The 14,267-nt window shown below is 35.6% G+C and overlaps 1 protein-coding gene across 3 annotated transcripts in view; it reads right to left on the bottom strand.

Annotated features, from left to right (window-relative positions):
• The window catches only part of Cep290 (centrosomal protein 290), an 81,785-nt gene that overhangs the window by 67,164 nt on the left and 354 nt on the right, over positions 1 to 14,267 (bottom strand). For all 3 annotated transcript variants that reach the window (XM_042263300.2, XM_042263301.2, XM_042263302.2), the window contains exons 2-12: positions 13,714 to 13,843; positions 13,496 to 13,573; positions 12,533 to 12,602; positions 11,780 to 11,826; positions 9,121 to 9,264; positions 5,941 to 5,994; positions 4,927 to 5,079; positions 4,004 to 4,186; positions 3,345 to 3,434; positions 1,340 to 1,462; positions 156 to 279 (exon numbers count right to left, since the gene is read on the bottom strand). In XM_042263300.2, the coding sequence (XP_042119234.2) occupies positions 156 to 279; positions 1,340 to 1,462; positions 3,345 to 3,434; positions 4,004 to 4,186; positions 4,927 to 5,079; positions 5,941 to 5,994; positions 9,121 to 9,264; positions 11,780 to 11,826; positions 12,533 to 12,602; positions 13,496 to 13,573; positions 13,714 to 13,815 (1,168 nt within the window). In that variant the 5' untranslated portion in view covers positions 13,816 to 13,843. The remainder of the gene's footprint in view (positions 1 to 155; positions 280 to 1,339; positions 1,463 to 3,344; positions 3,435 to 4,003; positions 4,187 to 4,926; positions 5,080 to 5,940; positions 5,995 to 9,120; positions 9,265 to 11,779; positions 11,827 to 12,532; positions 12,603 to 13,495; positions 13,574 to 13,713; positions 13,844 to 14,267) is intronic.

Below are 14,267 nucleotides of genomic sequence, written 5' to 3'. Positions count from 1 at the left end.
ACTAGAAATACATGGCATAATTAATATTTTGTATAATTATTTAAAATATTTATAATTTAACAAACACTGTGGTAGCATTATACAATTTTATTTTTATAAAAAGTCTTCTGAAATACAATATATGAAAGTCATATACTTATAAAATATTAAATTACCTTTGTCTTTCTTGAGCTCATTTTTCAAATCTTCAATAATAAAAGTATTTTTTTCCATTTCTTTTGTATACTGTTCTACTTGTTCAGTAAGCATCTTAATTTGACTGTCTCGTTCCTGAATACCCTATAAAATATTTTGAAGTATCAAATAAACCTGCATTGTTATGAACATATATGTTTTCAATAAATAAGAGAATATAATTTTCTCATGACCAAGCTATGTTTCTTTTAGACAATTTTTATTACATTAACTTATTTATTTTGTGTGTGTATGTGTGTAGTCAGGAGTGTGGAGGCAAGGTAACAACTTGTAAGAGTCAGTTCATTTTTTCAGGACATCGGGTCCAGGGCTAAACTGAGGTTGTCAGGCAAATACCAAGTGTCTGTATCCACTGTGCCAACCTTGGTAGGTGGCACCAGACTCAGCAAACTAGGTTTATTATGTATTCTTCAAACTGTACTACACAACACGTAGTTCATGTTATCATGCTAATATATAACGATGGAAAAATGTGTTCCAGAACTCCTTAATATTTGAGACTTTATAACTTCTTACATTGTGTTCCTCATCATCCATTGAATCTTATCTTTACCACTTCATATGTTTTCTCTGGGATTTCCATCCAGTTCATCTTTTATGCCTTTCATACTTCATTTAAAAACAATATTCTCATCACTGTTCTCATTCATCAAACACATCTCAAATTCCATTCTATCTTTAGTACTTTAACTGAAAAGAACATACATAAGAGAAGTGCAGAGTTTTGTTTGTTTGTTTGTTTTTTCTTCTGAATGCGTTTGTTTTGCTAAAAACAAAACCTTTAGGTAGCACATTAACAGTATAACCACACTTAGCTTATTTTACTTAGTATAGGCATAAGACATACAATAAAAATTAATAAGAAGGCAGTAAGGTATCTTAAAATCTACAGGTTTTTAGTAGAGTATTAGTAATTCCTGACTGACAATAACAGTAATATAAAAAAGCAAAATAATTCTGTTCTGAAATATAACTCTCACTCTGAACTTAATTCCAGTGTCGCCTCCCCCCATTTGGGAAGGGATGAGAAACTTCAGTTTGTATACATGCAGTAATGGAAGCCACCAGTCAGACATGATGACAGACAGGACGGTTCAGACATTAACATCATTGGCTGACATTGCAAATTTTGAGAAGGTTTTACCTGTTTCAGAGCCATGATGTTACTTTTATCAGCATCAAGTTGGGCATTTTTAAGTTTCTCTCTCAGATTATGTAACATTTGCTGATATTCAATGATTTCATCATCTTTAGAAGACAAAATTAACTATAAACAAAACAAGATCTGTTATAGAAAAGGAAAATTAACAAACCACTCTTCATTTAGAGAAAATAATACATACCTCTAGTACATTTAAAACAATACAAAAAATAAAATTCTTTTAAAATTGTACAGTGTGTGATGTATGTGTGTGTGTGTGTGTGTGGTCTGTGTATGTGTGTGTGTGTGTGGTCAGGGGTTGACATGGGGTATCATCTCTTGAGATAGGGTATTTCACTGAGCTTAGATCTGACAGGTTAACTGGACTGCCTGGCCCTTGAGTCTGCCTCCTTTGCCTCCAAAGCATGCTTTCACAAGGTACCAGGGATCCAGAATTTGGGCCTCAGGCTGCGACAGGAGGTACTGTATTGAAGTCTTTCATCTCCCCAGCCCAGAAAATAAAATTCATTTAATAAAAAAAAATGTCAGTAACTACAACTATTATATACACAATTTGAAATTCACAATTCAACCCTTAAAGAAAACTCTCTGGATCTCAGGCCTCATTTCGGGAGAAAATTTATATAACTGCAAAATGTTTTATACGAGATATTTATTTAAAAAATATTAAATATCACAGGAAAATACAAATACCTTGAATTAATGCAAGAGTATTTTGTGTTCTTAGCTACAGAGAGCAAAAAAATCATAAAGATGTTCATAAAAATCATAAAAATTGTCTGTAAGAGTCTAAAAATCAAAACCAAAATAAGAACAGGTTTTCAGATATTTAGACATGTGACAATTGAGTGTATGTAGGAAAAAAAATGTGTATATAGGTAGAAAACAGCTAATGAAATGAATCAAAGGGAGAACAAAAACACTCAAATTCAACACAAGTTTCTATGTAATAAAAACAGAACAATATTTCAGTATGAGAAAGATGAAATATTCAAGAAATATTACGTCACTCAGGTGTATCTATTTCACTTTAAAAAAATAAATATACATGTTTCAAAAATTTAAAATTAAACGTAAAACCAGAATATACTAGGAATTGGACAATAAAAGGTCCAATTTTTTTTCAAAGTGTATTAGGCAATATAAATATTCATTCATTTTCTATTTATCTGGAGATAATGTCTCACTACTCAGAAGTCCAGGCTGGTCTTCAATTCAGGACCCTCAACTTTCTGAGTAATAGGATTGGGTATATGCCCTCCGGCCAGGCAGCATTAAATGTATCTAGTTATAATGAAGGGTCAAAAAGCATTAAAATATAATAAATTTAATTATACAATAAAAAAACAAGCACTTCACATAAAACATTGTAAGAGCCAAAGATAGATATAGCTGTAATTTAAATCACAATCACACTAGCAATTGATTGTACCAAAAAAAGAAAAGTGTGTGTGTGTGTGTGTGTGTGTGTGTGTGTATGTGTTCTCATTAAAACACACTTTAAAACACTGCTTTCAAAAGACAAACTGGAAACCTCCTAAATGTTAAATGAGTAAATGTGATTCAAACTTCTATGGTTGAAAAGCTCCGGCCTTCCACTCGTTTCCGTAAGGAAAGCAGCCATGCTCATTCGCTGTCCAGCCGCTGCTGCTTTCACGTTGAAGCGGCAGCTGAATGCTTACAACAACTGGATAGCTAAGCTTCAGAAATTAACTGAGCCCTTGATTAACTCAACTTTATCCCCCATTACAACTACATTTGTTTAAAATATAGATTATCTGAACTTTCCAGATAATAAACAATTCCTAATTGCCAATACGGTTTATGTGAGCATGATCGGAAATGGAGACAACAGAAGTGTGACAGCTTTTACAATAAGAGTTACAAATCAGTCATCTCACGCCATTCACAAATTCCAACCCTCATAATCCTAGCTTCTTGACAGAATACACCAAAGGAGAACAAGTCATGTCCACTGAGACAGCACCTTCCACTCTTCCACTTTGGCATTGACAGCCATCATGACAGGGTCATCCTCTTCATCCTTTGCTTTCAGAAGATCTGTGAGCTCTCGCACCTAAGAGGAGCAATCAGTCATGAAATGGTGCAAATTAGTGCAATCCAATATATTATTATATATGCATACTGATTTATGCACAAACACATGCTTGCAAATGCCTTATACTTCATATGCTATTTATTACTGCCATAGCTCTATAGTTAAAAGTGATATTTAATGGCTGTACAATACTAAATAAAACTCTAAAATCTGAAATGGTCCCAAATTGGATACTCTTTATGGTACCACAAGTGGAAAATTACACATCATATATCATGTGCTCTGTTTTAATCAAAAGACAAGTGTATGAAAACTGTATTCATGGTATTCATATCAGGGAAATAAGAAGCATACATGAATTTAGTGTTTAAACCTTAACCTTATCCCCAGGATACCTCATGTACATATGTAATCTATACACGGCATATATGAGAGGACTGTAGAGCCCCTGTGGACAAGTATTATCAGAGGACAACATATTACTATAAAATAAAAGCAACAAAATCCACACATTAGACAACGAAAGTATTCAATGACTCCATCTGAAGCTTATGAGAGCAAGTCTTGGTTTCACCAGGAATTCTTACTTGAAGTCGATAGTGCTCATTCTCTTTTTTAATCTGGTCCATAACAGTATCTGTCTGATGCACAACAGCTTTCATCCTGTTATATTCATCAGTCATCTTCTCCATTTCCTGTACAGACTCTTCCAGATTTTTCCTCATTTCTTGGTTCTGAACTTCAATTTTCTCATTAGCTTCTGTTAAGGTCTAAAAATGTTAAATATACTATTAGTTTAAAATAGTTTTACAAGAAACTGAAATTTATATTAAGTTGTAATTAAATAGAGCCATAGGGCCCTCTAGAGAAGAAAATGATTCTTCATAGACCATTAGGATTACTGTGGCACTGGCCAATTAAGTCAAATTAAATGTGAAGAAAATTGTATATAGGATCTCAATTGTTCTTGGTGCCCAATACAGACAAATGTAAGGAGTAAATAAATAATTACAAATTCAGAGACACATTTTACTTTGTACTTTCAAAGTACATAATGTGGCCAGAGATGTGTCCATGGGTAAAATAGGTGCAGTGTAAATACGTGAAACTCAGTTTGAATTCACTAGAAAGCACATAAAGCCAATTACAGTACCATTTTTATTCCCATTGCTCCTTCTGGGAGATGGAAGAGAGAAAACAGTCTATTCCCTGGAATTTGCTGACCTAGGCAGCCTGGAATACAGTGAACAAAGAGATCCTACCTCAAACAGGGCAGAGGCTGACAACAGACAGCAGAGGTCATCCTCTGAGCTCCCTCCACACACATGCAGGCACCCACTCCCACACACATATGGACAGACAGCACTGTGCACACACAAAACAGAACACTGAAAATACACAGTGGTAAACACATAATCAGAAATGACAAAGAGGGATAGAGATTAGGTTTATACCACCCTGATATTCAAGTTTGTAAAACCATTGCTCTGAGCTGACTTACTCACTTTACCTGAATTTCATCCAGATATTGAACAAGTTCATAGTTCTTTTTAGATAACTGTGACCGGTAGTCGCTGTCTTCTCCTCTCCTTGACAGAAGTGATTCCTTTTGTGAATCTATCTGTTTCTGGTAGTCAATAATGTCCTGACGAAGCTGTTCATTCTGAGGTTACAGCAAACACAGCAGTCATCCATTAAAAATACAAGTCAAAAGAAAAACAACAGGCCAATACTACTGAGAACAACACAAAGCTACCTTTTAACTAATGCTCCCAGACATAGCTCTAAGTTCCCAAGGGCTCACTACCCTTACCACCTCACCTTTCTCTTTAGACGTTTGTTCTTCAGTAAAGGACAGGAAAAGGATAATCAGAAATGAGAAAGGCAACACATAATTAAAACTAATATTTAAGTTTTAAAGAAAACAGGAATAAAGAAGTTTTTTAAGATAACTGAATATATATTTTTAAAATAGCCAAAGAAATTAAAAATATTAAGTATGAACCAAAAGAAAGAACATTTGGATTAGGTTAAAAGTAAATTTTAGATAAAACAATTAAAAGGAGAGAACATGGTGGATGGGAGTTGGAGGAACAGAGATGGAGAAATGATGTGATCATATTTTAATAAAAATATTTTTGTGACAAGACAAAGTTATCATTTAGCACGTATACAAAAATAATAATACAACTTATAAAACTTTTTTAGAAACAAAATTATGAGCATGCTAGACAAAGAGTCCTAAGAAAAGAAATCTATTCAAATGCTCAATTAGCTGATTAGGAAGCACAGCCATGTAAGAGAAACAAGATGGACCCACACAGCTCCAAGAAAGGAATAAACGACCCAAGGGCCTTCTATTTGGTTGACTTTGTCATTCCCTGAGACAAAGCCATCATAGTATCAGTTAGTATGATTATCATCAGTTACACGGATTACATTCTGGTTAAAACACGAATTTCACTGAACCTTTTAGACAGGTAAGTCTGTTGAACCACCACATCTACTGAAGTTTTCTACTAACCTCTCTTCTTAATTTGCTGTTTTCATTTTCTGCCTCCTCATTTCGAAGAGCCAACTAAAATAGTAAAAAAAATAATAAGATAAAACTCAAAGGTAATTCAATCTAAATCCCATATTAACTTCCTGATTTAAATTCTAAATCTTTTCCAGTAAAGTAGAGAACATTTAGCTACTAAAGACTTCATATCACACTAGGACAAAATAAGAAAGAATTTTAAACTAAGGATTTTAAAAAGTACAAAAAAATGGCTCAATTTTAAAGATAAAAAAAATAATAAAATAAAAACTATATATATGAAAAGCAAACTAAAGGCTAAAAAAGACAAACATCTAAAAGTTATATCACCCAATATTTTAAACGTTTAAGATCATTATGCCCTTCCTTGTGCCAAGGAAAAAACAGTCTATGTTCTTCATAGACCTGAAATACCTAGAAAATGGCAGTACAGAGAATAGTTAATTGAAGCAATCTGAAATCCAATTGGCCTGGGTTTATATCTTTTGATTTTCAATTCCTACTTAAGAATGAAAAAGTCATTTACTATCTCTTAAATTCATTTCATCTCCTCTGGTGACATGAGAAATATGATGCATATAAGTCCTTAACATGATATTCAATGAACAGAACAGCAAAAAAATGTCAAATGTTCTTTTATTCACCTAAAACAGTTCATATTGGCAGTTTCTTTTTCTTCTGGAATTAAAAAAATATGACCAATATAGTTGCTTTTTATTACCTAATCTCAGAAAACATCCTTTTGATGGCCTTTTACTTTTCTGGTTTCTGCCTTACTCAAGCAAAAAAATCCAATCACAATAGCATGCAACAAACTTAGAAGGTTCTATAAGGAGGCATATGATGGTTCTTTAGACTCTAGGGGACAGCAGGTAGGAAATAAAAGATGCCATTGGGTTGGCAGAGGAACTCTAATCATAGATTAGATAAGACTACTGAATCAATATTACATTTCTTGAGCATCATAATTCTATTTTGGTTATATAAGAGATTACTCATTTTTGGAGACCTATTTAAGTGTAAAGTATTATTATGTCTAAAATTGTCTTGAATAGCTCAACAAAAATGAGTGAGAGATGAAGAATTATGTGTACAAAGATATGACAGAAATATGAATGATGATGAGTATACATGAGAAGAATATGAATATTTATTGTTCATCTAACAATCTTCATGAAAAAAATATTTTCTAAAATAAAGTATTTAAAGAAAGCTCATAGTAACAGGCAAGGCACAATGCAAATTTTAGAAGTTTGATGGTGATTAAAATGATGACTACTATTATTATCTGGTATTAACTGTCCATTCGTATTCTGAATTGGAAAGTTGAGAATTTAATATTCATCATTCAATGTTACTCCATTGTTTTCCTTTTGCTTCTCAATCCGCACACTCTTGATGGCTTTCTTTGAGAGCACCTACTTCACTATTTTATTAAACAGTTGTCAGAGATACATCTTATAATCATTGCTCTGGCTTCATTAATATCTGTACTAAAAACAAATACATTCTCATGATCTGTCCAGTGTCGACTGTGAATATGAGATTCAAACATCTCTTCTTTGAGTATGTCCACAAGAACCTCAAATTCAACTTTACAAAACTAAAATAATGATCTCAAACCTCCAAACTCCTTTGTGTTCCAAACAGCACCCTTATACACATGCCCATACCAAAAAATAGACAGACTGTCCATTCCTCTCCCTCATCAATCATACACCACATCCAATTTCATCTCCTCCTCTCAAGTATGCCTCCGTCTCTTACGCCCATCAGTTATTCCCTTAATAGGCTACCATTAGTACCTGTTGGAATTAATACAAACGCCCTCTTCAATCCGCTCTCCACAAAGCAGAGTAAGCTTTACAAGCACTAATCTGACCTATCCTGTGCTCAAATATTCCCTTCCAATTTTTTAGAAGAGTTCCTTAGGATCTGGCCTTTTCCAGAAGTTCACAAGTATCAAAGCTGGGACCGTAGGATAGGAGAGTGGTTATCGGTCCATTCTCGGGTGGGACTGCTGCATTCAAATCTTCCTTATCCTTCACTCACTGTGACCATGAGCTCTTACTTACTGTCTACATCCCTTCTCTTCTTCGTTTGCACCATGTCGGAAATGATTCCTACCTCACACAGGGTGTGTTTCAAATAAGGAATGAGGAATCAATGCACACCAAGTGTCTGACAAATGACGAAGACAACATCTTTTTTTTTTTTGGTTTTTTCGAGACAGGGTTTCTCTGTGTAGCTTTGCGCCTTTCCTGGGACTCACTTGGTAGTCCAGGCTGGCCTCGAACTCACAGAGATCCGCCTGGCTCTGCCTCCCGAGTGCTGGGATTAAAGGCATGCGCCACCACCGCCCGGCTAGAAGACTCCATCTTATTTACGTTTCAGTCAAATGAATAATTGTAGTTCTTGCGTATTTCTTACTTGAGTCTTAGAAATGATGTGCCTTCTATCCAGAGTATTCTCTTCTTTGATACTAGATACATCTTAATTTCTGTTGCCATGCTCACTTCTACTTCCAGACTCAGTTTATGCATTACATGCTGAACACCCAGACTGGTTTAAATAGCCCTCCACAGCGATCTCAACCTAGTCTTACATCCTGATGCACCCATAAAGTTTCATGTTATCCCTACGTTATTATTAGAAATTGTGAGTATCTCTTAGAACTGGAACTTTGTATTACCCAGCAAAGTTTTGGTTGTACTGTAAGGAATTTATAGCCTAACAGCTGAAGAAGTACAGGGCCATGTATTCATGGTTTCCAATTTTACTACATCAAAATTCACTAATTCATATAAAACTCAGCAAAATAAATTGACAGTAAGAAAAATTACTTATTTATGAACACGAAATACATTTCTTCATACCAATGTTCAAGACCAAGTTAATTTTAGGTTATTCTAATGTCCTCAGAAAAACATGCCACAAAATTAAAGAATTACTTTCCAAGTTATATCATTAAAAGTAGGTCATTTCATTATATTTTTAAAATGCGATGTCACAATGAACACTCCTACAATAATTAGCTAGGTGCACATTATTCCTCAACTATAACACATAACCAAGAACTGATATGAAAGGCAATTATAAAAAGTAAGATTCGCTATGGAGGATTACCGTAAACAATTAAGGTTCATTGAGATAACTGTGTCTTACTTGTTCATTAACTTTCTTTTCTTTATCCAATTCTTTTTCCATGTCCTCCAATTCTCTATCTTTTTGCTCCAATTGCTTTTCCAGTTGGCGAATTTCATCACGTAAAAACCGAGTATCACGTCCCCCTGCAGACTGCTGAGCCATCTGGAAGTCAAGAGCCAAGGGTTAATTCTTCCATATATAAGCAATTCCTTTTTACTTGAAGGTTCAAATGAATCAACCAACGAGAACTAGACTTTAAATTTTCATTATGCTTCAACATCAGATATTTAAAATCATAGACATGTAAACATCAGTTTAAAAAGTTGGGTGGGTAGGGAGGAGGTAATGATCAGGAAGGCCCTTGGGAAGGGAAAGAATATGATCAAAATATATTTAAATTTAAAATCATTTTATACAATAAAAATATAATTTAAAAAAACTGAACTTATTTAGGCTTTAAATTATAAGTCAAGGAGCTGGAGAGATGGCTCAGCAGTTAAGAACACTGCTGCTCTGCCAGAGGTGCTGAGTTCGATTCCAGCAACCACATGGCAGCTCACAACCATCTGTAGTGGGATCTGATGCCCTCTGCTGCCTTAAAGGCATACATGCAAATAGATCACTTATATAGATAAAATAAATAAAAATCTTTTTCAAAAAATTATAAGTCAAAAATTCATGAGCTCTCCTGAACCACCAAAAGAACCACGAAAAATTGGTTGCAGGCTCTGTTACAGTTATGAAGGCATAAATACAGACTAAACTGCAAAGGCTTCAAGACTAAGGCTGTGAAGTATGAAGACTGCTCCTGAGTCTTAGAAACCACCTTGGCGCTCTTGATTTGCCCTTTCCCTGACACCACAAACTACCTAGAACAGATAGCACTTTGTATAGCAGAAACACTCTCTGTTGTGTCCACCACTGTCTAGTTCAGAAGCCACGTGTACAGATGAATTGTGTCAAGTGCAACTCCAGACTTGATTTTGAGTTTGAACAAATACTGAGGTAAAGCACTATGACTGGTCAGTACTGCTCCATAAGAAAGCCAAGACAGGCTCACTTTCAGACCTTCCTGACATTTAAACTCATTTTACTTCATACTCCTGTCAATTAGACCGTGTCCCCAAACCCTGACCCATTAGTCACCTAACTTTGTTTCACATTGAACACTGCCCACACATTTCTGCTACTTTCCTCTTATTCAAATGCTTCTCAATCTTCTCTGCTCCAGGACGCTTGGCACTGTGTCCTCTAAAAGCATCTTCCAAAATACGTATTTTACATCCTGAGCTTTTGTTTTTAACTACATCCTTTTTTATTTCCTTACAATGCTGCAAGTATGTTCTTTTTGGATACTGATTCTCTTGGAACTTTCTCAACAGGGAGTTGTTCATTCTTTCAGGATCTAGAAAAGGTGTTAGTATCCTCCTAGGTTTCCTCCATCCTGCCACCTCCAAGCTACAAATCATGCCATTCTTCTACCATCCTCTCTGCCTGAGCTTGATTTGATTCTACAAGATATCTAGTGATACCACTCCAATGTGCTTACAATATAAGCACACCACCAATTTCCTACTCATGCATCAAAGTACTTGGGAGCCAGGCTCAGTCTTCCATCAGAAATCAGCCCGAGCAATTTCCACAATCCCTTAACTTTCACAGGATTTTTTTTTAATAACTTTAAATAACTAATTAAAAATAACTTGTTTCCTGATTCACTATGTTCTGCCAGTCATATGCCCATAACAGATCCTGTCCAAAGGAACATTTTCCTCAGCTGTTCTCTGGTACTTTGCCTTTTACAAACTCAAGGGACCCCGTGGGTCCTTGACTTTCTCTTTCCCTGTTTCCAACCTTCGCCTGGCCCAGCTCCAATTTGGACATTCTACCTATGTACGTAGCTAAGATGTCATCATCAAAACATCAACCACTTTCCTACCAAGACCTTCAACTGCCACACTCACTCTTCAATTCTTTATCAGCTGTCTGGCTAAGTAATAGTACAAAACCAATTCACCCTCACCCATCATTTACTATAAAAATATCCACTAAAAGTGCTGGACATTTTTCCAGGAGCTTCAAATGCCACAGGAGATATGAACTAACTCATCCAAGTACAGAGTTAGGTCAGAACAATGAGGACTAGCACTCCAATCTGACTATATTAGATGCCGCCGCATCTTCAGTCCTTTCCCCACGGTATTTCAGAGTTTATCTGACATTCCTCAGTTTTGACCTCACCGTCTTCCGTTCTTCAACCTTACAGATGACCTCATTTCCAATCTCTCAACCTCTAAGCGCCACGCTCACAGGTAAGACAAGTTCTGCACACATCTCCTTTTCCCTCTCTCCTCCTTTCCAAGGCTGATCCATTTGTGTCTGGTCCCTTCTTACTCTTTCAGAACCTCAACGTATTTAGTTCTTACACTCCTTCAACTCAATTACTCCCAAGCTTTCTAGATACTTTTCTGGACTGACAGATCCATTCGGATAGTAACTGCTTATTTTATTCGATGCTTAATTCTTAGAAATCAAATCATAAAAACGCACGCTGTACATTCAGCAAACTTTGAGCACAAAATTCCCCTTGTATTTTTCAACCCAGCAATAGAAAATTTTCAAAATAACATCATACAATTAATAACAATTTCACTCAAGGAAATACAAAGGGACATACCTCCAGTTCATTTTCCAGTTTCATTACTTTCGTCTTTAGTTGATTTTCTATTTAAAAAAAAATACAAATATTACAATTGGTTAAATTGCCTGTAATCAGATTTTAAGTGATTTAAATTTAAGTCAATAAAATAGTGTAAAATATATACCAAATATATATACCAATATACCAAATCCATGGAACAGGCATTCTAGAAATGTCTTGACCTGAGTGAGTGAAGTCTTAAGTCAATGGGCAAAGCCTCAGAACTATGACTGATGGCAGAACCTTCCCTCTGTCTGAGTGTGGATGTTGATAGCGTGTGCAGAAACTGCCCACCACAGCTTTCTTCCCCCGATGTTTATGGCTCACCTACAGAGACTACTCCTTCCGAGATTAGCTCAATCTGCCTCCTTGTTCCACTGTATACCAGAAACCCTGCCTCCTAGCTTATGTGTAGGCAATCACGTGACTTCATGTTCCTCTGTACACAACCCGCCTGTCTTCAAGGGAACGTAATAAAGACACTGAGCTTCTGGGGTGCTGCAGGTTCTCTGATGGAGAACCTAGTGCACCTGAACCCAGCTTTTCTGTGTGTCTTTGGGTTGTCTTTTCTTCATACTCTAGCCACCACTCAGGTCAGTCCCTGAAACGGTGCAAGGATGCAGCATCTTTCAATAGGAACTGAATATGTATCCTGGAGAATATGATAAAATAATTTTGTACTGATTAGTAAGTAATGGAATCACAGCAGTTTTCTTCCCAAGAGTTTACCAAATTTTGCTTGTTCTTCTCCAGCCTTTTCAACTTCTTCCAAAGCTAGCTCTACTTCCTGAGCTTTCATCTAAATATGAAAAATGGAAGAAAAATCGGTATTATTGACACTGTAATATAAACAGTGAACATGAACATTTTCTTTCATTTGCTATCTCAGTCTTCAGGGTGTACAACGGCTGACACACAGTCAGTAAATATTTGTTGAATACTTAACCTATAAATTCTAGAACAGCAAGGTTTTGAATCATCTGTGATTTTTCCTTTAAGTTTTCTTTACATCCACTATTTTAAACATTTTTCATTACCTTTTTTCTATTCCAGAAAATGTTATTGTTCTAGTACATAATGTATTAACTCCTTGTTACAACTGGAGCTCCTCAGCTTCAATCCCCTTCAAGCTGCACTATACAGCACTTCTAATTTTACCTTCTTAAGCACATTTCTGTATCTATCAATTATGATTCAAAAACCTTTATTCAATCCTAAGCTGCTAATAACAAAAAATACAGCCTCAAAACTCCGGACAGTATATCCCAAACTACCAACCCAGTATCTGTTTGTCTACAGCATGCAACAGATTTTCTACATTCTACCCGAATGTAACGAGTAAGAACATGTCCTTTCTTAGTATTTACTTATGAAGATTCTAGAATCATCTTACCATTTCACCAGTCGCTTCTAGAGGAGACATTTCGCATTTAAATTTGAACCTCTGGTTATATTTACATTATTTTTTTAAAGAACTCTTTTTCCCCTATATCCTCTTTAAGGATTTTTAGAAAAGGAACTAGATTTGCTATGCATATATGCAAACAACCCACAGTCTTTAAATCTACACTTAAAGAACCCATTTTTGAGAGGTGACATAGGCCTTCCAAATATCTCCATAAAGATTAGTTCACACAGGAATAGAGTCTTGCATTCCCTCCACAGTTAGTTACATAGCTCCTGCGTACAAACCTTCATTAGTGATTGAGTAATTCTGAATAGATGGATCACGTTGTCTTGATCTTCATCTTTTAGTTCATTCACTTCCACCTACGGAACCAAAAAATGGACCATTTCATGCCCTGTACATAAGCACAAGCCCTCTTCCAGTCGTAGCACTCAGCGATTTCAAGAAGCAATTTCAATTCATCACACTGTAAGTATCTGTATACAAATTATTTAATAAGCACCTTGGATAAGGAAACCAATAAATTATCTGCCAACTCTTCTTGGCGTGGTAGGTCATCTGGATCAACTTTGATTAATTCTTTCCAGTTTATGTTAGGTGGCATCTTGAATTCTTTCCCTGTCTTTCAGCTCCTACAACAAAACAGGTGGATTTCAGCATCTTCAAGGAAAAAAAAATGGCATTGCAGTGTTTACATGATCATTCCAACTCTCTGGGTGTTGACAAAGAGCTTTGGCTCTTGAATCTGCAAAACAGAGGCACCTGGCACAGACTACCCGATAACGTACACGCCAGATTATTACTTCTTTGCTAAAACGAAGTCCTAAAGACCCCCGGAGCCCCCCTTTTCAAGTCCCCTACCATCAATGAGGCTATCAACTCCCGGGATGTTTGGAAGTTTGAAAACGCCCTCCGTTTCTGAGAAGGGACGAGAGGATTATTGTTGTTGTTGTTGTTGTTGTTGTTGTTATTATTATTATTATTATTATTATTATTATTATTATTATTATTATTTTAGGTGTACAAATAAATACTGCACTGGGTGAAGTGTGGGAG

The sequence above is a fragment of the Peromyscus maniculatus genome, chromosome 18 (genome assembly GCF_049852395.1).
Source record: "Peromyscus maniculatus bairdii isolate BWxNUB_F1_BW_parent chromosome 18, HU_Pman_BW_mat_3.1, whole genome shotgun sequence".
NCBI classification, from domain to species: Eukaryota; Metazoa; Chordata; class Mammalia; order Rodentia; family Cricetidae; genus Peromyscus; species Peromyscus maniculatus.
Note: the sequence above shows the minus strand (reverse complement) of the source record. Positions and strands in the feature narration are given on the sequence as shown.